At 40.9% G+C, this 26,648-nt stretch overlaps 1 protein-coding gene and 1 pseudogene across 1 annotated transcript; one reads left to right on the forward strand and one right to left on the reverse strand.

Moving 5' to 3' along the window:
• Positions 1–6,930: 6,930 nt before the first annotated feature.
• On the forward strand, positions 6,931–7,847 carry LOC146553105 (uncharacterized; annotated as a pseudogene).
• Positions 7,848–8,460: 613 nt separating this feature from the next.
• LOC146553106 (tripartite motif-containing protein 16-like) lies at positions 8,461–10,779 on the reverse strand. Its single transcript, XM_085255726.1, has one exon. The coding sequence runs from the start codon at positions 10,590–10,592 to the stop codon at positions 8,931–8,933; it is 1,662 nt and encodes a 553-aa protein (XP_085111852.1). The 5' UTR covers positions 10,593–10,779; the 3' UTR covers positions 8,461–8,930.
• Between the last annotated feature and the right edge of the window lie 15,869 nt (positions 10,780–26,648).

Consider the following 26,648-nt stretch of genomic DNA (forward strand, 5'->3'; position numbering starts at 1 on the left):
ATCACACTTTAACCTTTGACTTTCATAAATGATGTGACAGACTTAACACCATGTTAAGTCTATTTGGCAAATTCTGATCAATTATGAAGGATTATCCAGAATATTCTGACCGGCTACCTTTGATAACGCAGAAACAGAACTCTTGAGTTGTGGTATCAGGGTGCTCAGCCCACAGATATTGAACTTCACATACCCCATCTGCCTCCATTTGGGACTGCAATGGCCTTAAAAGCCCTACACATATCTTCCCTACTTAAGTGCAGCCTTTTTTCTAATGGAATTACAATATCGGCATCTGGTCTCTGACTTCTCATCAATTGTGTGGGCGTCCTTTAGAGGACATTTCATCGGAATAAAGGCAAATACGGTGGTGCCTTTATCTGCAGAAATATGTGGCCTGTAGCCAGTGGGTGGGGCACCACATGCTCGCTCTCACTGTTAGATTGGATAGAAAAGTCTGCAGCAGGACAAGCGAATATTAATGACGTTTCTGAGTGTTTCGATTCCATCAAGAACAAAAACAAATCTTAGCTAACCAACACTCACTGGGTTTTAGTGGATTACTATATTTCACAGAAATATTACAGAAACAGTTTCTTTGGTACAATAATCCAGCTGTGCAGAAATCAGGGAGTCGGGAAGAAGCAGCTCATTAAATTCTGTGCTTGTTTAAGACTGAAGCACATATTATATTATCATAATACCAGAGCTGAACTGGATGACTCATTCCTCATTAAATTACTTCAGATGTTATTTAAAAAATATATATATTTTATGGAAGTAAAGCTGCTTGTGCTGCCACCTAAACCAATCATAACGTGGCCTCAAATGTTAAAGTAACCTTATGAGCAGGAACTGATATAAGAGACTATCAGTTATGGAGACAAAGATAAAGACAAAAAAAACCTGTATTAAATTAAATAAGCAAACTGATATGAATGAACCTTACATTTAGATAATACAAATAAAACAAACATCAGCTAACGTGGAAGCTACACTGCAAGGTGGTCTGTTTAATAAATAAAATGTGACAGGTCACATACAGGACCATTAACATCTCTGTAAACAGAACTCAGCTCCCACAAAGCTCCAAATGAAGAAAAACTGCATCTGCATGCAGAGAACTGTTTGTGGAGACATCCAGCATATCGACGCACAGTGAGTGAATGATGAAGAACAAACCATAACGAGGGGCAGGGCTACTACACTGCATTGTGTCCATCAGGTAAAAAAAGAAAAGAAATCTGTTGGCTAATCTACACCATATCAATAACAGCTTCCTTAAGGTTTTAAAATGCACTGCAGCTGCATTTTAAAACATATCTACAAGCAATGCCAAAGAAACACACAGGTATGAGTACAGAGGTACTATGAAGGTAGCTCACTTCTTACTGGAGTATATCACCATAGTGACTTAAACTGTAGAGCAAACCTGCTTCAGAGCAGGTTGTGTTTGAGATTACGGATCAACAAGTATGAAATCACCACTTAGCTACCAATCAGTTCTCTGGAAAACTGCTTTACAACAAGTACCTGAAAGATCCCTTTGGACTGCTGTGCCATGGATAGTGGGAGGATCTTTCCATTGATGAGCATCAGTAGTCTAATCAGTTTAGATTCTTAAATTCGACTTCATTCTTTGACTTTTCCCATTTGTCTGCAGAACAATTTCACAACATTTTGAATTCCTCTATAAACATTAATCTCGTTTTTTCTTTTGTCTGCAACGCTTGTCCCTAGCATGTCCTCGTCCATGACAGCATTTAATCTTATCTGAGCAATTCCTCTTGGTCTCCTGTATCACTGCTCATCATTCGACATGCTTTTCCCAGTATATCCACGGCCATTTTTGTATTTATGCTTGTATTTTCTCCCAGACTGGTAAACATCAACAGAGCTCAGCAAAAGAACTTTTAGTTCCTATTTGAACTTTATTAATACAAGTGTTTAACCTTTTCATGTTTATAGTTTTATCTTTCTTTGTAAAGTCAGCTGTTCTGCTGCTCTGTATGTGATTGGTCAGATGCCCCCAACGCCACCCCTTTCATGTAAACAGGCTAGTAGCTAAAATGGGAAACCCTGGTTTACCTTATAGAGTTGATAACTAGCGTCATGTGATCACTTAGTCTGATTGACAATGTTGGGATAAGTTAATCAAGATAACAGAAAGATTTCTTGAGTATGATGAACAATGAATTTAACTCCTAAATGTGACTTCCTAACACAGAATGTGATGACGTCATACGCTTTGTACTTTGATGTGTGGTGATTGGAAGTGTCTGTGTGGTGCAGCCTGGACAGACCAGACCAGCTGCACCACACAGACACTTCAAACCTCACCCGAGGACAAAAAGCACAAGAACAACAACAAAAAAAGAAAGAAAACAAACCTTAGAAACATGCAGGGTTACAGGAGAAGCCAGCCGTGCAGAGTCTGAATTTAACTCCTATTTATGACTTCCTACCAAAGAATGATGATGGGAGAATTTCGATTTATTTATTACGCATTAGTTTTATGGGTCTGTTCCACTTAAGGTCAGATTGGTGTCTATGAACCAAAATGAGTTTCACACCAAGACTAAACTCGTGTCATGGTTTGCATTATGCAGTGGGTACAGTGGTGACACTTATTAGACTCTGAAGTCTGTGCACCAGTTTTTCAGGGTCCTATAGGTGCAATTGTTGCGACCACTGTAAATGTGACACCATCACAGAAAAATTGTATAAAATCAGAAGAAGAAAGAGAACTCTAATATGATGGCTGCACACCAGCTGGATCATTATAACAACATCACATCACATGAGTAACTTCAACATGACGAGACTTCAAGGACTCCAACAATGTTCATACAGTGAGGATAAATAATGTTTTTTTTATTATTTATTATAAAAAGGACACAATATAGATATATAAAATGCAGCCAGAACTCCAATAACTAACATGTCCATTAATTTGACACGTTGATTTATATATAATTTCTTTTTCTCTCTTAGCTTTTCAGCTCCACATTTTTGCCATTTCTTCCACACTCAACTCTTTTCTACAAGCTGAGCACACAGTGAAGGTAGGGGAGGGCTGGTGGCATTAAGAGATTTGATTGGGCAATCTAGGGGCCAGTTAGTTCTTTCCTTTGGTGAAAGTTGGGCTCTTCAATTCAGCATGGTACAACTCCAAAGATTCTGCAACATCAAACCCTCTGTCTGCTAATATTACATCCAGTTACAAGATGAGCTTCCCGACCCCCTGAACTACAGATGCCCTACATGACTGTTAGGACAACTTATGTATTGCAAGTATGCAGTACTAAGAATAACTTGATGTTTCTGACTTTGCATTATGAATTGTTTATCCACTGACAAACATTTCAAGTTCTACTAAATTAAAAGACAATTTGTGGTAACCTGATTAGGATTCAAAAAGAATAATTAACAACACTTCTTGTAATGGTGTTAAAATCAGCCCAGCTTTTATTTTCATATGCAAAAAGTAAAAGCAAATCAGCCAACATACTGGACACATAATTGTCAATTATACTGTCACCATTGTTACTGGTATTGAAAGCTTATTGATAATTTGTCCAAGTAAGGAATGCCCTCTCACAAATGTCATGTGACAACCTCATTGGCTTACGGAACTGTGATGTCACACACATTTAGAATCTTACCACCACTGTGATCCTTCGATCCTTTGATCCTAAAACCTATAAATAGGGGTGAGACGCAAGAACTTTTAGTCCGTTATTCGCAGCATTTATGTTTGCAGCATTCAAACGAACGTTCGCCAGAGAAGCCCTTTTTGGATCCTTTTCAGAGTCACTGTTAACAGATTCCAACATGTCTCCAAGAAAGCAGAAAAAAAGAGAAAACGTAAAGCCCAGCGCTCCTCCTTGCAATCGAGAAGACGATACGCAACTGCAGAAGATGTGCTTGGAAGAAATGCATGAGGAAAATCTCATGAACAATCACAATACGCGACACCCGCCCCAGCCAGAGTACACCAATTACATCTGGGAAAGTTTTTTTAAACAACGAACGGAGATTATCTTACTGAGAGAGCACTGTGAGAGAAGGACCGCTGAAGCAGATAAACTGTTCAGACAGCTTCTCGATAAGGAAGATATTATAAAGGAGAAAGAAATGGAACTCCTAGACATGCGGGGAAGGATCTTTGAGCTCCAAGCAAAGCTTAATAAAGTACAAGAAAAACCAACAGAAGAAATCCTCCAACAGAAGAAAAACGAGAAAGAGAGGGAAAAAAAGATTCAGGAGCTGCAAGTAAAGCTGGATGAAGCTCTGCAAAAAAATCAAGAACTCCTCCAAGAGAAGAAACAACTGGTCATAAAACTCCAAGGCACTGAGATAAATGAAAAAGTGCTGAAAGGAAGGGTTGAGTTTCTTCGAAAGAAAGCGCAACAGACCATGAAAAAGGAAGATATGGATTGCAAGCTTCAGGACAGCGAGAAACACAAGGAAGCCTTGCAAATAAAGCTTGAAGAAGCTCTGCAAAAAAATCAAGAACTCCTCCAAGAAAAAGAACAAATGGACATAAAGCAGCGCAAACTGCAAGGCATGGAGGGAAAGTACAAAGCACTGCAGGCGAAGCTTGATAAAACACTGAACAAAAATAAAGAGTTGCTTCAAGAAAAAAAGCAACTAGAAATTAAACAGAAAGAAACGGACTCCAAGCTTGAAGGCGTGGAGGAAAAATACACCGCGCTGAAAATAAAGCTTGATAAAACAGTGCAAAGAAATAAGGATTTCCTACAAGACAAAGAACAATGGGAAATAAAGCAGAAAGAAGATAAACAAATTCTCCAGGACTTTGAGAGGAAAAACCAACAACTGCAAGACCGTTATAACCAACTGAACTCCAAAACAACTGAGCTGGAGGGGGAAAAGAAAAAAGTGCAAAAACAATGCTCAGAGATGCAGAGTAAGCTCAGTGACATGCTGAGAAAAAACACAGAACTGGAGAAACTTTCCAACAATTTGAAGTGCAAAAACACTGAGGTGCAGATGTTAAAGCAGCAAGTAGAGAAAACAAACAAAGACCTGCAGTGTACACTTCAAGAACTCGAGAGAAGTCAGCAGCTACAAGACGCACACAACAAATTACAACACAGTTATACAGAGATGCACGAGGCAAAGCTTATGCAGGAGGCCAAATGTAAAGAACTGAAAGAAAGGCTCGAAGAAAAACAAGCCAAATTAGAAGAAGTGGAGACAACATGCAGGAAACTTGAGAAGGAAAACACACAAACAATTGATGAGTTACGAACCCTCATCCTAGAGAAAAGAGTGCTCGTGGAAAAGATCACGGAAAAGAAGAAAAAACGCTTCCGCTTCTTCTGGAGAAAGAGCACTCCTGCTTTTTCTACTTTTTCTACTTTTCCTTCTGCTGATGTCACCCCGTCTTCCTCCTCCACCGTTGCATCGTAATTTTCACCTTAACTCCTAACACCTGCCCCATCTCCCCCCCCCCCCCCCCCCCTCTCTCTTTCACCCTCACCCCCCAACCAGTCCCGACAGTTGACTGGCCCCTCTAGAGCCTGGTTCTGTCATAGGTTTCTTCCTTTAAAGGGAGTTGTTCCTATCCACTGTCGCACCCAGTGCTTGCTCAGAGGGCATAGTTGGGGTTCTCTCTCCTCTCTTTCCTCCTTTCTATCCCTTTCCTTTACCCTCTTCTTTAACCCCCACCCCTCCCCCTTTTCTATTCCCCCGCTTTTCTATTTCCTTAATAATTAAATAATAAACACAATTGGCTACATTTTAAATGTGTCTGATCAACGTCTTCATTCAAGAATGAATTGTCTTTCTCACGGAGTCATGTGTATTTTGTGTTTTCCTCGGGCTGGTGATCCCCGCGGTCGTTCAGCCCCGGAGTCCAGAGTTTTAGTGTTTTAATCACATTTAGTGTTACATTTTAGATCACCACAATAGGATATCCATAATTTAGGATTCAGGCATTTGTTTTAGTTCAATATCGTAATCATTCTATGACTGAGTAGTTTACAGAACCTTCAGTCTGCACCAATAACTTCTGTTGGAGCTATTTGTTCTTATTTTTTTATTATTTTGAAATTAGTTAAAGTTTGTTGTTAGTTTACTTATATTTTGGGGTTTATTTACAAGTTTATTTGTAGGTTAATATTTGTTTCAATGTTTTGTTTGTTTGATGTTACCTTGTTAAATTAGTCAGTAAAAGCTGTAGGGCCATTTTGTTTCTATAAATAAAGAGACTGGTATAGGACCAGCATGCACTAGGGTGAGCCTATGGTTTTTTACTAGAGCAGGAGAAGCAGCAGGACGTAACTAAAAATGGATCTTGTTATTGCTTGCCAAACTGGATAAAATAAACCATAAGAAAGCAACTTTAAAGTTTGGACAGTGGACTTCTTTTGCCTGCGTACGAAATATTATCTCAGTGCAGCAGTGGCTTGTGGACTTTTAATTGTGGGATGTTTGGTTTGTCAAACAAAAGGAATTGCCACTACAAAAAGTAAAAAACCTGCCCGTGGACAAAGGAATAATCCTTCATTAATGGATATGTTGGATATATGGATTTCAAGGATCACCGTCGAACTCGAATAAAAGTTACTGGATCGTCTGTAAGTACTCCAGACGGATTTGATGTTGAAGCCTGGATCAACATGTCACTCGTTCATCAAAGCTGGTGAGTGACAATATTGTTTAAGCCGTAAAGGAAAACGGTGAAGCTATTGGAGTTTAAAGACATTATTTCACTACAAAGACTGATGAACTGAGTTTTGATGTACTAAATTTGTGCATAATAGGATCACTAATTGAAACATGCCAACGCCCTCCGTGGAAATGTTTGTTCGGTGCAATCATGTTTGCGCTTTATGCTATGGATTCTCAGTGTGCTGTGCATCTTTATAATGTTTGAAATAATCCAAGAGGACAATAAAAATGTCGGATATTAAGAGTAAACAAGAGAGTAAACAAGAGGATGACACTCAGATGCAAGCAGAGAAAAGAAGCATCAAATTTACGCCAAAAGGTTTGGATTTGTATATAAAGACATGCCAAGAAAAGCGGAGTTCAATGTGTAAGCAAGCATCTAAGTACATGGGGAAAATTTCTGCTTTAATGACCTCACATGAGAGCGTTAAGGAAGTGTCTTCTGAATTTGGGAAGTTTATTAAATGCTATCAAGATGCAAACGCTTTGCAAGAATCCTTTTTAAGTTTGCCACTGCCAGAAGATGAAGTGAAAAGGCAAAGCGCACATTTTCAGTCTAAGGTGACAGCATTCTCTGTTTTTATGGACAAAGTAAAGGTTTGGTTGCAGGAAGCAGGCGAGCCGTATACTGAACAAAGCAATACTGCTCTTAATGATCAAGCTGTTGAAAGTTTGGATGAAATAAATCCTGAAGACAGTGTCTCTAATATCTCAAGTGTAAAGCCACCTTCGAAAACATTGTCACAGCAAAGTCGAATTTCATCAACATCTTCCGCACGCATTAAAGCTGCGGCTGACAAGGCAGCGCTCATGGAGCGACTCGCTGCATTAAAGAAAAACATTCTATTGAAGCGCAAGAGGAAAAACTGAGAAAAGAAAAGGAGAAATTATCCTTGGAAACAGAGTTGGCAGCAACTAAGGCAAAGCTTCGTGTCTTAAAAATAAACTCAGTTTGTAGCTCTGAGCGTTCTGATGGAATGAACTCTTATTTTGAAAGAGGGCACGTACAAGAAGCGCCTTGTGCTGATACATTTGTTCCGGCAGAAAGAGATTACTCTGGTACAAATTCTACATCTGAATCACAAGTAATCGTACCTCAAAACTCAATCAACTGGAAGCAGAGCAAATTCCACTGTTCTGCATAGTTGTTTGTTTTGTTCACACAGCAATCATTTACTAGAGAATTGTAAGCAGTTTAAAGCTAAAATTCATCGGGATAAGTTGACTTTTATCAAGGAAAGGGGAATTTGTTTTGGTTGTTTAAAAGTTGGTCACATAAGCAAAGACTGTAGGAGTCATTTGAGACACAGCAGCTGAGCAAATGATCATTTCATGCTGAAGACATCCTCAGACAGATTTAAACACATACATAAACACAGCCTGGTGCCAATAACACAGCTAATGACACTGCTGTATCACTGGCTTTACTGATTAAAGACCATATCTGAAGGAAATCTTTGAACACAACAGAAAGTGACCTTTTAAACCTGCGACACTGATGCTGCATTCAAGGACCATTAAACACATTTTAAAGGACTTAAGAACATGAAGAAAATGTGACTTGTTTCTCTGTAATGAAGCTGTTTTAGTGAAGAAAGTTGAAAGGTCACAGAGCGACTGCTGAATCTTCTGCTCTAAACATGAACTCTGAACTTTGTGATGCTTCAGGAGGAAAACTGCTTCAGTTATTCTCTCAGATTAGTTTCATATTTTCTGCATCAGATTTGAGTGAGATCCTGCAATGAAGACAGAAGAAAAGACTTTGTTGAAAGTTTGATTTATAGTCAAACCTTCCAGTTTATTCACACAATAAAACATCAACACAATATATGAATTCATTCATTAAAATCACAGTTTTTCCTCATTTCTTTGATGATTTTGACAAAAACAAACACAAACACACACATGGTCTGCCATACTCATAAAGAGAAATGTCGACATTTTTCAATACAAATATTCCAGAAACATTTAGAGGATAGAGAAGTTTACATTTTCATGTGGAGAAATATTTTAGTAAATGAAAATGATGATGAGCAGTGATAGCCTCCATAAACAGTCACAGGAAAGATCTCCTTTAAAAACTCAGAAACATCAAGAGAACAACTAGAAGATGTGGAGGTACCACCCATAATGTTTGACTGACAGCTGATCTCTGTGCAGAAATGATGGAGAGAAAATAAAATGAAACTAAAACACAGATTTAAACCCACAATATGAAAGACTTCAGTCTATTTGAGCTTAATCAACTCAGCAGTGTCTCCATAATAATAAGGCATCAGTCCAGCATAGAGCGGCTGAGTGAATGTGGTCTGGACTCTGTGGAGGAGAGTCATGGTTTCAGAGACGCTGTAGAAGGACAAAATACCTGCTCTGTGATCCAGGTACACTCCTACTCTGGAGGAACGAGGACCTGAGACACGAGTTTGGATGTTGTTGTACAAAAATGTAAAACTGTTGTTGTAACACTCTAATGACCAAGATTTGTCATTACGTCCAAATCCACATTCATTACCACATCCTTCTCTGCTGATATTCTTGTATGCGACTGCTACATAAACTCCCCCTCTCCACTCCACCTCCCAGTAACAATGTCCAGTCAGACTCTCTCTACTCAGGACCTGAGACCAGTTAGTGAATCTGTCTGGATGATCAGAATAAGACTGTTGTTGATTCATTAATGTTGCTTTTCTGTTCCCCTCTGATAATAACAGCTTTTTGTTTGCTGTGTTTGGATCCAGTGTGATTTCACATGAATATTTTAAGAATCCAGCTCTGGTCTTTGGCTCTGGTGGATCTGACAGTAAAACATCCACTTCAGTGACTGTCAGTGAGATGTTTGTCCATTCCTCTCTCAGAATGTCCTGTAGTTTATCTCTGACCTCTGACACAGCTGCTGTCACATCCTCAAAGTAGCTCAGAGGACGGATATTGATGCTGGATGAGTCTGTAGACTCACTGAGTGCTGACAGTGAGGGGTAGTTGTGTAGAAACTGGATGTGATCCTCTGTGTGTGAGAGCTGCTTCAGCTCAGCATCTTTCCTCTTCAGCTCAGTGATCTCCTGCTCCAGCTTCTCCTGAAGCTCTTTGACTCGACTCACTTCAGTTTCCTGCTGGGATCTGATCTGCTGCTTCACATCAGAGCTTCTTTTCTGGATGAGATGGATCAGCTCAGTGAAGATCTTCTCACTGTGCTCCACTGTTTGATCAGCAGACTGATTGATGGCCTCCACCTCCTGTTGAAGCAGCTTCACATCTTTCTCTCTGTCCTGGATTCTCTGCTGGATGTTTTGTCGACTCACCTCCAGCTCTCTCTGCCTCTCAGTCCTTTCTGCTGCAGCTGAGACTGTGTCGTGGCCTTTATGTTCATCCACAGAGCAGAGATAACAGATACTCTGCTGATCAGTACGGCAGAACATCTTCATCACCTCATCATGACGAGAGCAGATGTTCTCCTGGAGCTTCTTGGAGGGCTCCACCAGCTTGTGTTTCTTTAATGGAGCTACTTCATAATGTGGCTGAAGGTGTTTCTCACAGTAAGAGACCAAACACACCAGACAGGATTTCACAGCCTTTAGCTTCATGCCAGAGCACAGATCACAGGCCACATCTTCAGGTCCAGCATAGCAGTGATCAGCAGGAGCAGCTTGGAGTCCAGTCTTCTTCAGCTCCTCCACTAAATCTGCTAACATGGTGTTTTTCTCCAGGACAGGCCTCGCTGTGAAAGTCTGTCTGCACTGAGGGCAGCTGTAGATTTTCTTCTTTTCCTCTTCATCCCAGAAGCTTTTAATACAGTTCATGCAGTAGCTGTGTCCACAGGGAATAGTCACCGGATCCTTCAGTAGATCCAAACAGACTGAACAGCAGAATTTTGTTTGATCCATTTGATTCATGTGCTGTGCCGTTTCACCGTCTCTCAGTGACTGTCAGACAGTTTCACTTCCTCTGAACAGAAACAACCTCTGTGCTCTGAAGGGAAACAGATCTCTGCTCTTGTTCACCTCCTACAGGAAATGAGGCTCACCAGCAACTGCATTTACACCATGTTGTTTAGACCCATCCTGATACAGACACATCTGTGAAGGGAGGCACTAAAGAAATATTCTTACAGAGCGACCAAGAGCCAATCACATGATGCTGGGTGTGGTATGTTTGGTTACAGCATGCAGTAACAAGTCTGACCCAGTTAAAGTTTAATAGTTTATCTTTACTTGGTGCTTTGAAATGTGACATCAACACTCAGTGAGTTCATTTTATATTTCAAAAAGTTCAGCAAAGTTTAGGATGCTGTGATGAATAAAAATAAATGACACTTAATATTTTGACATTTTCTAATCTTAGTTCATTCTCACACTTACAGAATGATGCATGGGAACAACTGACTCCACTAAATCAAACCTATGTTCAAATTAAATTACTGTACAAGACAGTCAGCAAGCTTGATTATTATTATTATTATTATTATTTATTTATTTTTAAATAGTAAAATATATGTAAAACTATTTAAAAAACAAATACAGATAGTGTTCTAATTCAACATTCTTTAGTAATGTTTCCTGTGTACCACCATGGATTTCGAAACAATACATTAATATGTGCTTTAAATGCAAACACTCAAATTTAACTCAACATTCACACTGAAGATACACAGTAGACATAAGAATCAGTTTTCATGCCCTTTATTTTTTCTTTCATTTAAAATCTTTTTGGTAAAGATCATCATAATTACCCATTAACTTTCATGTACAGCTTAAATGTTTCACTATACTGTTGGCAGCAAACGACTCTTCAGTCCAAGGGCGTAGATTTGGCATTAACGGAAGAGACATGTCCCCACCAATATCCAGCGATTATTGAATTGTCCCCACCAATAATTTGAAAGAAAAACAAACCCGATAGAAAGAAAAAAACGATCTGTCAACGTCTCATTCGCCCAGCGGTGCAGAAAGAGTTAAATTACGTTCTCTACTGGAGTCCTACGTCATGTGACAAATATGGCCAATGTGATTGGAGCTCTGTTTAGTTTTAGCAGCGGCAAGCCTGCGCTGCAACTGGATGAGAGACTCACTGAAAAGGCAGCTGGTTTTATTACTCAATGATTTGTTGTTACAAAGATAAAAATTGTGAACAGGAAGAAGTAATGGTATTACTTCTTCCTTGTCACAAGAAGTCACCACAGCAGGTAGATGCCTTTCCTGAACCAAACCCAATGGGATAAGCGTCTCCTTCTGGGATCTTTCACCTGGTAGGCGAACCACTGTAAACCACGATACCAACTAAACCACTTGATAGTTTAGTTAAGAAAAAGTCTGTACAGATAAGGAACGTGCATTCTTCACCAGCTTTAAACCTTTGTTCACATGTAATGCCATATTCCACACTTTGCTATCAGTTGTGTACAAATCGGTGGCTACTCATGAGTTCCTCTGAACTTTCATACAACTGAGCTCAACAAACAATAACTGTCAGTCAGCAGAGGAAACTCATTTTTCCTCCAAAGTGATTTAGTGCATCAGAAATCTACGGTGTGTTTATTTTTGTTATTCAGTTCAGTTGTGCGTCAAGCTGACTGCTGTTAATCGTACCGATCAGGCACAAAAGTAAAAGCAGATAGGAATGATACTGTCAATCCGAAAGTCCACCACAAGCTGAAAGAAACAACTCTAAATGCTGTAAAAGAACAATAAATGTTTTTCCACAAAAAAGCAAAACCAAAGGCTCTGAGCCTGGCCTTTTAACGGCTTCACTTACTTTGGAGTTTTTTTAAAAACTTCAATACTAGCGTTTTATCTTTCCTGACTTTGTTTAACTTTACTTTTAAATAACCCTTTAATCTCTGGGAAATAATAAAATCATCTTCACTTTTAGTTTTTTCTTGAGCAAAATACATAGAAGACAGCAGATGCATCCAATAAATTTCTCCCGAGTAGGCTGACCCAGTCAAAAAGGCTCACTGTCTGGTGATACATCTTAATCTCGTGTGGTTTTACATTGCTGTAAAAACTTTATTACTACAGATATCTAATAAAAAAACAAAACTGCTGTCACAGCCACTACAAACACAGACTTACATTGAGTTCTATGATCCAGAGCATGGTGATGAACAAGAGGTCAAAGGTGACAAAGAGGCAGAAAGTCCTCCTCACATCCAAGATGCATTTCTTCTCTCCGTTGTCGTACGCCTCCAATCTCACAGAAACGGCCGGGGAGTTGACAGACCCCATGCCTGTTCTGACAGGGATCTGTGAGTAGCTACCGCTGCTGCTGCCTCCACCACGTCGGCCTTCCATCGCTGGCCACCCCACCTGGGCAGGGCTGGCCCCACCTACTGGTCAATTTTAGGAAAGAGTCAGAGGTGGAAGATCATTGGAGCTGGAAGCGAGGCTGGTGTTGGTGATGTGGAGTCACTGTGTGGAGGTTAAAAGCATCACTGCATCTGTAGAAAAGAAGATGAAGAAGGTAAAGAAATGGCAATCTCCTCTCAGGGAGTAAACCTCAGCGATTTTCTAAAGCATCTAAGTCTTTGTAGACATAATAAAAATTCTGACAATCTTCTGCTTTTTTTTTTTTGAACAACATAGTAAAGCAGAATAAGCTCCATCAGGCTGTGGATTTACATTGTTGAGTTAGATTTTATAACGATTTGTTCATAATACAAAGCTTTTAGAGATCTTTGGACTTTGCAGTGCTAAGAGTGTTTATGTTTCTGGCGGACTACAGCTTTCTTGGCTGCTGCCTCAAAGCACACTGTGCGCTGTCTATCTTGCGTGCTGCACAATATCGTCTATTATTTAGTAACTATTGATATCTATGACTAGCTAGTTTATTGTGATGGTGCTTTTTTTTTTTTTCTATTATTATGTTGCTCTTTGTTGTTTGCTGTCTCCTCTGTTTTTTTTTTCTCCATACAGGTGACCCAGGAGTTTTTTCTGTTGTTTGTTTTTTTTTCTCTCTTCCCCCCCTTCTCACCGTCTCTTCTCCCCTTTGGTTTTCTTTCTTTCTCTCCCCCTCTTTCTTTCATTCTTTCCCCCTGTCCTATCCCACAGTTATGTCTGTCCCGTTTGCAACTGAAAATAAAATAAATTCATAATTATAATAAAGGTCAACCAAATGGACCAATATGGCAAGGCCATGATGATCCACTTGGTAAAATAAATCCGCTTGGCATCTTTCTTGGCCTCAAGACAACAATTCTGATGGCTATAGATCCAAACGGGACAAAAAAAAAGGGTGAAGTGTGGGCGTTGATTGTATATACCAGGACAATCGCACATACCTGTATAAAAGAACAGGTATGTGCATTATGCAGGACATCGTTGTTTTAACAACCCTGAAAATGGCAAAGAGACACGCTTACGAAGCACAGTTTAAACTGAAGGCCATCAGCTACGCGGAGGAACATGGAAATCGAGCAGCGGCGAGAGAATTTAAGGTTAATGAATCGATGGTTCGCAAGTAGAGGAAGCTGGAAAACAAGCTCCGACAGGTCAAGAATACGCAGCTGAGTTTCCGCGGACATAAGGCGATCATCGAGCAAAGAACGAGCGGGAGAAGCGTTTCGACGGTCACCATTCGGCTAAAAGCAGTTTCACTTTCACTTTTTATGAAACTGTGCCATTTTTCCATCCGGACCAGGACTACGGTAGCGCAGCAACTTCCAGCGGATTATAAGGAAAAGCTGGCCATCTTCCGCTCCTACTGCAGCAAACACATCGGCGACAAACACATCCAGCGATGGATGACCGATGGAGACCACAGTTTCACCAAGAGTGGAAGGCAGCGCCGGGCGAGTTACGCCACAATTTGCCAATGGATTGTAGATGCTTGGGCTAACATGTCTGCTGGCACTGTTGTTCGAGCTTTCGCAAAAGCCGGCATCATTTCCGAGGAGCCGCACGGCACGGAAAGTGACTCTGACAGTGAAGAAAGTGAACCTGGCATGTTTGATGGAGATTTAGCGCAGCTGTTCAATTCAGACACAGAGGATGAGGACTTCGATGGGTTTGATTGATGATAAAAATGTGAGTACCAAACTTTGTTTTGCTCCTGCTTTATTTTTAAATATGCACACTTGTATGCTTGTGTGTTGTTGATGATGACGATTACCGGCAATAGAAATGTGAGTAAGGTACCGAATTCAGGTTTGCTCCCGCTTTATTTTTAAATACGCATACGGTACTTGTATGCGCCCTATGGTCCAGTGCGCCTTATGTGTGTGTTAAATACAGTAAGGGCACACATAACTGAGACTGCGCCTTTTAGCACAGTGCGCCTTATGGTCGTGAAAATACGGTAAATCAAAACGTTCACCTTCTGGCTCAGTTCTCCCGTCACCACCACAGTCTAGTGCAACACCTGAGGTGTCGGATGTCATCCCAGCCTGTTCACATCCAGCAGTAAACTCTACTACATGGTGATTGTTCGGATGAAGTCAACAGAAACACAATGTCTGAAAAAAACGTTGTATTACATCTTTTTCTTCATGTTGTCACCACCCAGCTCATAGGAAGTGACAAATAAATGGGAGACCACACACAGGCTTTTAAAGACTGTAAGACATATTTAATGAAAATAAGGTAAAACAACTTAAAGACAATGTAAATGATATAACAGCCATAACTGAAACTTCCAAAAGAACATGATGAGTGGCAGACAGAGAGAGCCAGAGCCAGCCTCTCTAGCTGGTTCAGTCAAGGTGCCTTTGGATACACTGGGACTGGCCTCTCAGGTGTGCTGCATCAATAATTGCGTCAGCTCCACCTGTGTGGTGAAACCCATGCCTTGAACAAGCACACACTCACCAGTATCAGTAACCTGTGAAAATGGCAACACGGAGGCTAAGATAAAAGAATCCTTCGCTCCTGTGTCACGCAAAATCTTTACAGGAACTTTATGAACATCACCCGGGAGTGATACAAACCCATCGGACACAAAATCCTCAAACCCCGCATAGCTCTCTGAGTCAGACTTAGTCGAAACTGGCGTTTCCCGAGAGACTACTGAAATTTCCCGTGCAGGAATGGTAAGAGCCGCAGGCTTAACCTGTTTGCCTGTACGCGCCAACTTGCTTTTCAACAAGGGACATTCTGCTTTCCAGTGTCCATCGCCATGGCAGTAGTTGCATGCTTGACCAAACTTACTGGGCTTCACACCACCAATGGCCTTCGCAGGGTCCGATGACATAACCTTAGTTTGACCAAAAGCTGTAGCGGGAGCACCAACTGAAAAACAGTTTCTACCAACCTGCCCCTTATGTGCCAAGACATATTCATCTGCCAATTTAGCAGCGTCAGAAACGGTTGTCACTTCCCGTTCGGCAATATAAGTGGCAAGCACAGGAGGAACACACTCTTTAAACTGCTCCAATACCATCAACTCACATAAATCCTGAAAAGTTGTCACTCCCAGTGCCGAACACCATCTGTTGAAGTGTTTAGTTAACTCCCTCGCAAACTCTATATGCGACTGCTTATCAGACTTCCTCCATGATCTGAAACGTTGATGGTAAGCTTCTGGTACCAACTCATACGCCTTCAGAACTGCATCTTTCACAGTAGCAAAACTCCAACAATCAACTGCACTGAGTGCTGAATAATCTTCCTGAGCCTTTCCAGTCAAAACAGACTGTAACATAATCACACAGTCAGCTTCTGGCCATCCTCTCAATTCGGCAATGCGTTCAAAAAGGGAGAAAAAGGCATCTGGCTCTCTTTCATCAAATTTCGGCACCAAGCGCAAATTACGCAGGACATCAAAAGTTTCAACTCCTTGTGGAGAAGACTCTTTAGCCTCAACACCACCTGATAACTTGCCCGCCTTGATTAGGTCTAGTCGATACTGCTCTAGCTCCAACTTTTCCTTTTCTAAAGAATGCCTTACACGTTCTTTCTCCATGCTCAGCTTGTCTCTTTCCATTTGTAAGAGTAACAACTCCTTTTGCTGCTCAAAAGACAAAGCAACGGCAGTTGAGACCACAGACTGATCAACCTCAGCCACTAAGGTCTGCATTTTACGTGGCAACACGCCTTTCTTTACTAATGCAGCCTTCAACACTCCTTTAATCTCATCTTTCAACCGTTTATCTCCAATGTCGACATCGTAATGTTCAGCAAGTTTCAAGAGTTGTTCTTTAGTACAACTATTCAAGAGTTCCTCCGATGGAGACTGAACAAAAGCATCAACAGTAGCCATAACAGCAAAGTATTGATTCTCGACATGCAATTGAAAACAGCACTTTCCCACTAACTGCCTAACCAAAATCTACTTAACTAAAGCCTAGTCTTCATGCAGTTACTTACGGTGGGTACTTATGCACTAAAAACCACCAGGAAGAGAAAGGGGACGTGCTCCCGAGACAACTGCTCTAACCGTGTTCACCGCAACAGAAATTTCAGTGAATGATTCTCGAGAGAAACACTCCTTCAACCTAACAGGGAAAGCACTGATTTTAACTTTGCATATTCAATAATCAACACAGCTCATACGCGCCAAAGTTGACACAAGACAGCACATCAACACTAGCTCAAGTCTACAGCAAACAACAGTATTAACATGACTGCCTCCACTCAATCTGCCTAACCCAAATGGCCTCCCAAACACAATACACAGCAGACCCAGAATATCAAAGCACCACAAATAACCAAAGTGATCAGCAATCAACTCAACAATTGCCTACCAGGCAAGTCCTAGCCAAGACACAACTAGACAAGCAGCTGCAAACAAACCAGCTCTCAATCAAATGTTAGAAAGCTTACCAAACCAGGATAATTGCAGACGAGCCCCCATTTGTCACAACCCGGCTCATAGGAAGTGACAAACAAATGGGAGACCACACTTCAGCTTCCCTTGGAAGTCTAATGCGTCAGACCGGAGCTTAATTACTCAGGAACAACAACAACAAAAAAAGATAAATCCACATATATATTAGCGTCTGAGTTGCAAGGGCCAGCAGTCAAAGCAACTTTAAATTACATTTTATTTAAACATATGGGATCCCAGCACCACCCTCTCCCCAGCCACCTACTCCACCTCTTCCAAAGTGAAGGTGTGGTATCAGGGTGCTCAGCCCCGCCGTGAGATGTAATGTCTCCAGCACGTCCTGGGTCTGCACCAGCTTACAAAACAAAGAAACAGATTAGAGCTGGGGACCTATCGCTGTTCTAAATGTCTTTGAGTGGTTACAATTTCCACTGCTTCAAATCTGTTAACTAACAAGTTTTCATTTAAAAATGTGTATGAGACTCCAACGTATTTACAAGTAGTAACCTCCAGGTCTGAAAAATTAATCCAGAATGGAAGTGCAAACAACTAACAGGAGCAGTTCCTCTGAAAGACACCAAGGCTGGTGCCAATTCCCGCAGTTAGAGCAACAAATACTGAGGCAGCAGTTTGAACAGGCTTGCCAAAGCTGGACACAGCGGAAGATTGAAAAGATGTTGCTGGTCTGATGACTGCTGTGACATTCAAATGGTAGGGTTAGAATTTGGTGTAAACGACATAAAAGAATGAACATCTTGCCTTGTATTAACATTTCAAGTTGTGAATAGCGGTGTGAGAGTGTGGAGAATATTTTCTAGGCATACTTTGAGCCAATTAGTACCAGCTTAGCATTGTTTAACCACCACAGCCCAGCTAATGCCGACCATGTCTATCACTTTATAACCACACTGTACCCATTTTTTGATGGCTGCTTCCAGCTCAAATCATCTCAAACTGGTTTCTTGAACATGAAGATGAGTTCACTGTACTCCACTAGAGCATCTTTGGGATGAGGTGGAACGGCAGATTCAAGTCAACAATTAATGAACATGACTTCATGACGCAGTTCTGTCAGCAACAGGGGTCATACCTGCTATAAACAAGGTGTACCTAACAAAGTGACCAGTAATTGCATATATGCTGTTATGATGGATGTTTATAATAAATATTAACTGAGAGAGAAAAGATACACCAAAGCTACTCTAGGGTAATAACAAAACGAGGGAAATTAACAAACTACATCTAACTGTTTTGGATTCAGAACAAATATTTTCAGCCTTTTATGAGGATTAAAATTTAATTCTGGATTTATTTTGGCAGCTTGAACTAGTTAAAGAAGATGCTGCCTATCCTGACATTTACATGAAAAGTCAAAACTACTATTTAAGCACAATGACGACAGACTCCAGGCAGACAATCCTGTAAAACATGGAAATATGAAGCATCTCTGATGGCTCAACACAGTAAGAAGAAGGGATGGAAATGATGTATAACTAGGGTGAGTTATAACAATGACAAACCCTGGTTTACTCCTAAACTCAAAAAGCTGTGGCTGGAAAAGAGAAAGGCGTTCAGAAGCGGAGACAGGGACTGCTACAGAGAGGCCAAGTACAGGTTCACTAAAGAAGTGGACATTGCTAAACATCAGCACTCTGAGAAGATGCAGCAGCAGATCTCAGAGAATGACTCGGCCTCTGTGTGGAAAGGTTTTAGGAATATCACCAACTACAAGCCTAAAACCCCCCACTCCACTGATGACTTGCTCTTGGCCAACACCCTTAACGACTTCTACTGCCGTTTTGACGAGCCATCAGGCAGCCTTCACACCTACAACGGCCCCAACAATAGAGACACTTTGGACACTCATTCCCCCACCTCTCCCCCCTCCATAGAGCCATCACCACCTTCAAACTGTTCACCTACAACACCCCCCTCCTCACCCCACACAAAAGAGGATTTCACACCACCTCCTCCCACCACAACTCTTCATATTCATGAAGCAGATGTGAGGAAGCAGTTTAAGAGTCTGAATGCTCGAAAAGCTCCCGGCCCAGACGGTGTGTCTCCTGCCACCCTCAGACACTGTGCAAACGAGCTGGCCCCAGTGTTTTCTGGCATTTTCAACTCCTCACTGCAGGCATGTCATGTGCCTGCCTGCTTCAAGTCCTCCACCATAATCCCTGTCCCCAAGAAACCTAGGATCACTGGACTAAATGACTACAGACCCGTGGCTCTGACATCTGTGGTCATGAAGTCATTTGAGCGCCTAGTTCTCTCCCATCTCAAGACCCTCACGGCCCCCCTCCTGGACCCCCTGCAGTTTGCATACAGAGCCAACAGGTCTGTAGATGACGCCATCAACATGGCCCTACACTTCATCCTGCAGCATCTGGACTCCCCAGGAACCTACGCCAGGATCCTGTTTGTGGACTTCAGCTCTGCCTTCAACACCATCCTTCCAGACCATCTCCGAGGCAAGCTTTCCCAGATGAATGTGCCTGATCCCATCTGCCGGTGGATCACTGACTTCCTGACGGACAGGAAGCAGCATGTGAGGCTGGGAAAGAATGTCTCGGACTCCCGGACCATCAGCACCGGCTCCCCTCAGGGCTGTGTTCTTTCTCCTCTGCTCTTCTCCCTGTACACCAACTGCTGCACCTCCACCCACCAGTCTGTCAAGCTAATCAAGTTTGCAGATGACACCACCGTTATCGGACTCATCTCGGACGGGGATGAGTCTGCCTACAGGAGGGAGGTTGAACGTCTGGTGTCCTGGTGCAGCCACAACAACCTGGTGCTGAATGCCCAGAAGACAGTGGAGATTATTGTGGACTTCAGGAAGCACACAGCTCCACTCCCCCCCATCATCCTGACTGACACCCCCATCACCTCTGTGGACTCGTTCCGCTTCCTGGGTACCACCATCACCCAGGACCTGAAGTGGGAGCCCACCATCACTTCCGTCATTAAGAAAGCCCAGCAGAGGATGTACTTCCTGAGGCAGCTGAAGAAATTCAACCTGCCAACACGGACGATGATGCAATTCTACACTGCAATCATCGAGTCCATCCTCACCTCCTCCATCACCGTGTGGTACGCTGGAGCCACTATCAGGGACAAACAGAGACTGCAGCGTGTTGTGCGCTCTGCTGAGAAGGTGATTGGCTGCAGACTCCCATCTCTGCAGGACCTGTACACCTCCAGGACACTGCGGCGTGCAGCTCGGATCTCAGCTGACCCTTCTCACCCTGGACACAGTCTGTTTGACCTGCTCCCCTCAGGCAGGAGGCTCCGGTCCATTCGCACCAGAACCTCTCGCCATAAGAACAGTTTCTTCCCCTCTGCTGTCGGACACATGAACAATAACCGTATGACTGTTCCCACCACTAACACATGACCCTACGCTGTGTTCACTGCATCATTCCATGATTGGCACTGATCACCACCTGCACTCATGTATATATCATGTATATATCTATCCACTTAGCACTTTTAATTCTTATTCTTATTTTTATATTTTTATGACAGTATGTTTGCACTGAAGCACCGCAGCAATTTCCTAATGTTGTAAACCTGCTCAACATTTGGCAATAAAACCCTTTCTGATTCTGATTCTGATTCTGATTGAATACTCAGGGGCGGAGCGTGGGGGTGGCTTACTGGGCTTAAGCCCGGGTTGTTTTGTCAGAAGCCCGGGGTCTTTTGGAGTGTAATTTTTTTCATAGTTAGATGCCTGGCTGACAACTGTATAAAACAAAAAGTACACACAATATTCGAAGCACATAGTGCACACTGTGGGAATTTACGACTGTGCGTGAATCCCCCCTGATATTGGTATGATCCGAGCTCAGGCACTAAACGACTGAGCGAGAGGGCGGGGCAGCTGCTGCCTGTGTGCGCTGTTGGAGAAACGGAACCAGCCATACTAAGGAGAGCTTAAGTTTGACCAGGTACCAAAGCAAATCATTCGTACCGTACAAATAATGTAAATATGACGGTGAATCACGAAAGATTGATATCAAACTGATCACTTGACCAATATTACGTTACTTGCTCTTCAAGTGAATCAACAAATGGCGAAATGAAAAGCCGAACAAATGCTATTTTTTAGAGTCTTAGCTTACGTGTGTTTATTTCATATTTTCAGTTCTTACCCTCCCCGACTAAATCGGTTTCAGTTATGTACTGAAATATAAGAATGGACATTAGAGGCTTCTTTCAAAGAAAAAACTCAGGTAAATGTTATTTTATATATTATGCTTTGTATGTTGTTCAGTATATTTCTATACAAAACAAGAGGGATTTCAATACACAGCATTATATCCACAGTTTAAACCAGATATTTACATACACTTTATGGAAAATACAAGAACATTTTTTTACTGTACAACATCAATTTAGAGTAAACTTGTTTGGGATAAATATTGAAACATCTTTTGAATTAGTTAAATGTCAGAATAAAGAGAGACAGAGCTGTCTATTTTTATCACTTTCATCAAATGTAGGAGTACATGTACACTAAGTTTATTGTTAATTAATAAGAAAACTCCAGACGATTCCATTCTGAGCTGAAGAAGCTTCTGATAGGTTCGTAGAGTCCATGTGAGTAAATTGGTGGCACAGCTGTGGATGCATATAAGGCAAAACACAGAGCCTGTTTCTTTGAAATGGGAAAATCAAGAGATGTCAACCAAAACACCAGGAACAGAACTGTGGAGCTCCATAAGTGTGGCTCAAGTTTGAATACAATTTGGTGCCATTTAAAATTAAGAAATACAGATAGTTTCTCACTTTACTCTTAAAGTTAACAAATATGTTTTTATATTTATCAATCTAAAAAAATAAACATTTAGTCTGATTTGATGTTACAATTTAAAAAAGTGTTTTTATCTGAAGAGTACATAAATATCTGGTTTCAACTGTATATTTGATGATTGTCAGCACAGAGAGGGAGAGAGAGGTGAATGAGGACAGAACAGAGATGAACAAGAGCAGGTGAGACACATGTGTTAGTCAAATGGTTGTTTACCAAAAGTATCACCGTATCACAGGTCCTCATGTATCTTGTACCTAGTGTTTCTTTTTAGGTTTGTTATTTTTCAAATTCTATATTAAGTTATGCAGGCTTGTTTGCACAACAAGGCTAAATAGTGGACTTTGGTAGAATTAAAAAATAAGTGTAGTGCAGGTCTATGATGATTTTTAGTGCTACTATCATCTAGTTCTGATTCTGGTTCTGTCTTGGTTAAGTCCTCAGTAGTCCTGATTTTGAACTGTTGTAGTCCTGTTTTAATTCTGGATCAGTTCTGGGTCTGGTTGAATTGGGGTTTAGTCCCTGTGTCTTGATACAGCCCCGACTTTGTTCTGCCTTGCTGCTTAATTTAAAAAAAACTAGTTTAAGGTGTCCTGTATATGTGATATATTTTTTTCCTATATGAAGTCATTCTTTTTTGAACAAAACTCAAAACAGAGCCTATTAATCTTTCAGTCATTTCTAAAATAATAATCCCACATGCATACTACCCTTTAGGGCTAAGCCCCGGGTGTTTCAAATATCTGGCTCCGCCTCTGACTGGAATCAGTGTTTTAAGCTGTGATGTAATAAACTAGTGCTGGGAAAATGAAAAAGAAAGAAGACAAATGTTTCCCTTTTGTGTTTTCCCGATTATGTGTCCGATATTTAAAAAAACAAAAACTATCTATCATGTACAAACTCTTAACAGGAATAAACCTGAAACCAATTGTTCTGCTGGGGAAGTTTCGTAAGTGGTACGAAGTTTAAAAAAACAACATTCACCTGAGGGAGGCTCCCAGGAGCTCAGGTCTGACTGGTTTCAGTGACCAGAAACTGGAATGTACGGTGAGCAAACTGTGTTAAAATGCAGTGACTGATAAAAGACGGATGAGCACCATCACCATCACAATTAGTTGATCAATATTCTCAATAATATAACAAAAGGCTTTCTTACAGACTGTATTATAATACAAATACAAACCACACATGGATTATTGCATGGTCCTGAAGCCAGCAGCGCCCTTGGTCATGAGATTGGTTTTAAATGTTTGCTGTATTATTGTTTTTAAATCATTGGAGTATACAGATTTTAAAAGTGTTTTATGATTACAATAGTTCGTAAAGTAGCTGAAGTATTCACACATCACAGTGATGGAGGTTAAAGGTTAATTATCAACCTTCTGTGGAGGAAATAAGGTGCTTGTTGTGCACTACGTTCAACATTTTCCTAATGTACCTTCAAACAGCTAATACCGCTTGAGCATTCCTGTCTGTGCCTAATGTCGAGTCATAGTCATGTAGTTTCTCTTTTCAAGTTCTTCTTGATGAAAATCACACTTTAACCTTTGACTTTCATAAATGATGTGACAGACTTAACACCATGTTAAGTCTATTTGGCAAATTCTGATCAATTATGAAGGATTATCCAGAATATTCTGACCGGCTACCTTTGATAACGCAGAAACAGAACTCTTGAGTTGTGGTATCAGGGTGCTCAGCCCACAGATATTGAACTTCACATACCCCATCTGCCTCCATTTGGGACTGCAATGGCCTTAAAAGCCCTACACATATCTTCCCTACTTAAGTGCAGCCTTTTTTCTAATGGAATTACAATATCGGCATCTGGCCTCTGACTTCTCATCAATTGTGTGGGCGTCCTTTAGAGGACATTTCATCGGAATAAAGGCAAATACGGTGGTGCCTTTGTCTGCAGAAATATGTGGCCTGTAGCCAGTGGGTGGGGCACCACATGCTCGCTCTCACTGTTAGATTGGATAGAAAAGTCTGCAGCAGGACAAGCGAATATTAATGACGTTTCTGAGTGTTTCGATTCCATCAAGAACAAAAACAAATCTTAGCTAACCAACACTCACTGGGTTTTAGTGGATTACTATATTTCACAGAAATATTACAGAAACAGTTTCTTTGGTACAATAATCCAGCTGTGCAGAAATCAGGGAGTCGGGAAGAAGCAGCTCATTAAATTCTGTGCTTGTTTAAGACTGAAGCACATATTATATCATCATAATACCAGAGCTGAACTGGATGACTCATTCCTCATTAAATTACTTCAGATGTTATTTAAAAAATATATATATTTTATGCAAGTGAAGCTGCTTGTGCTGCCACCTAAACCAATCATAACGTGGCCTCAAATGTTAAAGTAACCTTATGAGCAGGAACTGATATAAGAGACTATCAGTTATGGAGACAAAGATAAAGGCAAAAAAAACCTGTATTAAATTAAATAAGCAAACTGATATGAATGAACCTTACATTTAGATAATACAAATCATCAGCAAGAATAATAAAAAACAAGCAAAAACAAATAATAAAACAAATCTCAGCTAACGTGGAAGCTACACTGCAAGGTGGTCTGTTTAATAAATAAAATGTGACAGGTCACATACAGGACCATTAACATCTCTGTAAACAGAACTCAGCTCCCACAAAGCTCCAAATGAAGAAAAACTGCATCTGCATGCAGAGAACTGTTTGTGGAGACATCCAGCATATCGACGCACAGTGAGTGAATGATGAAGAACAAACCATAGCGAGGGGCAGGGCTACTACACTGCATTGTGTCCATCAGGTAAAAAAAGAAAAGAAATCTGTTGGCTAATCTACACCATATCAATAACAGCTTCCTTAAGGTTTTAAAATGCACTGCAGCTGCATTTTAAAACATATCTACAAGCAATGCCAAAGAAACACACAGGTATGAGTACAGAGGTACTATGAAGGTAGCTCACTTCTTACTGGAGTATATCACCATAGTGACTTAAACTGTAGAGCAAACCTGCTTCAGAGCAGGTTGTGTTTGAGATTACGGATCAACAAGTATGAAATCACCACTTAGCTACCAATCAGTTCTCTGGAAAACTGCTTTACAACAAGTACCTGAAAGATCCCTTTGGACTGCTGTGCCATGGATAGTGGGAGGATCTTTCCATTGATGAGCATCAGTAGTCTAATCAGTTTAGATTCTTAAATTCAACTTCATTCTTTGACTTTTCCCATTTGTCTGCAGAACAATTTCACAACATTTTCAATTCCTCTATAAACATTAATCTCGTTTTTTCTTTTGTCTGCAACGCTTGTCCCTAGCATGTCCTCGTCCATGAAAGCATTTAATCTTATCTGAGCAATTCCTCTTGGTCTCCTGTATCACTGCTCATCATTCGACATGCTTTTCCCAGTATATCCACGGCCATTTTTGTATTTATGCTTGTATTTTCTCCCAGACTGGTAAACATCAACAGAGCTCAGCAAAAGAACTTTTAGTTCCTATTTGAACTTTATTAATACAAGTGTTTAACCTTTTCATGTTTATAGTTTTATCTTTCTTTGTAAAGTCAGCTGTTCTGCTGCTCTCTATGTGATTGGTCAAATGCCCCCAACGCCACCCCTTTCATGTAAACAGGCTAGTAGCTAAAATGGGAAACCCTGGTTTACCTCATAGATTGATAACTAGCGTCATGTGATCACTTAGTCTGATTGACAATGTTGGGATAAGTTAATCAAGATAACAGAAAGATTTCTTGAGTATGATGAACAATGAATTTAACTCCTAAATGTGACTTCCTAACACAGAATGTGATGACGTCATACGCTTTGTACTTTGATGTGTGGTGATTGGAAGTGTCTGTGTGGTGCAGCCTGGACAGACCAGACCAGCTGCACCACACAGACACTTCAAACCTCACCCGAGGACAAAAAGCACAAGAACAACAAGAAAAAAAGAAAGAAAACAAACCTTAGAAACATGCAGGGTTACAGGAGAAGCCAGCCGTGCAGAGTCTGAATTTAACTCCTATTTATGACTTCCTACCAAAGAATGATGATGGGAGAATTTCGATTTATTTATTACGCATTAGTTTTATGGGTCTGTTCCACTTAAGGTCAGATTGGTGTCTATGAACCAAAATGAGTTTCACACCAAGACTAAACTCGTGTCATGGTTTGCATTATGCAGTGGGTACAGTGGTGACACTTATTAGACTCTGAAGTCTGTGCACCAGTTTTTCAGGGTCCTATAGGTGCAATTGTTGCGACCACTGTAAATGTGACACCATCACAGAAAAATTGTATCAAATCAGAAGAAGAAAGAGAACTCTAATATGATGGCTGCACACCAGCTGGATCATTATAACAACATCACATCACATGAGTA

This window comes from Mchenga conophoros, linkage group LG18 (genome assembly GCF_057382185.1).
Source record: "Mchenga conophoros isolate Kocher_MC1m ecotype Shallow Benthic linkage group LG18, M_conophoros_male_GT1.1, whole genome shotgun sequence".
Classification (NCBI taxonomy): Eukaryota; Metazoa; Chordata; class Actinopteri; order Cichliformes; family Cichlidae; genus Mchenga; species Mchenga conophoros.

Excerpts from the sequence above, each read along its gene's own strand:
- LOC146553106 (XM_085255726.1), bottom strand. The coding sequence starts at position 10,592 with ATGAATCAAATGGATCAAACAAAATTCTGCTGTTCAGTCTGTTTGGAT.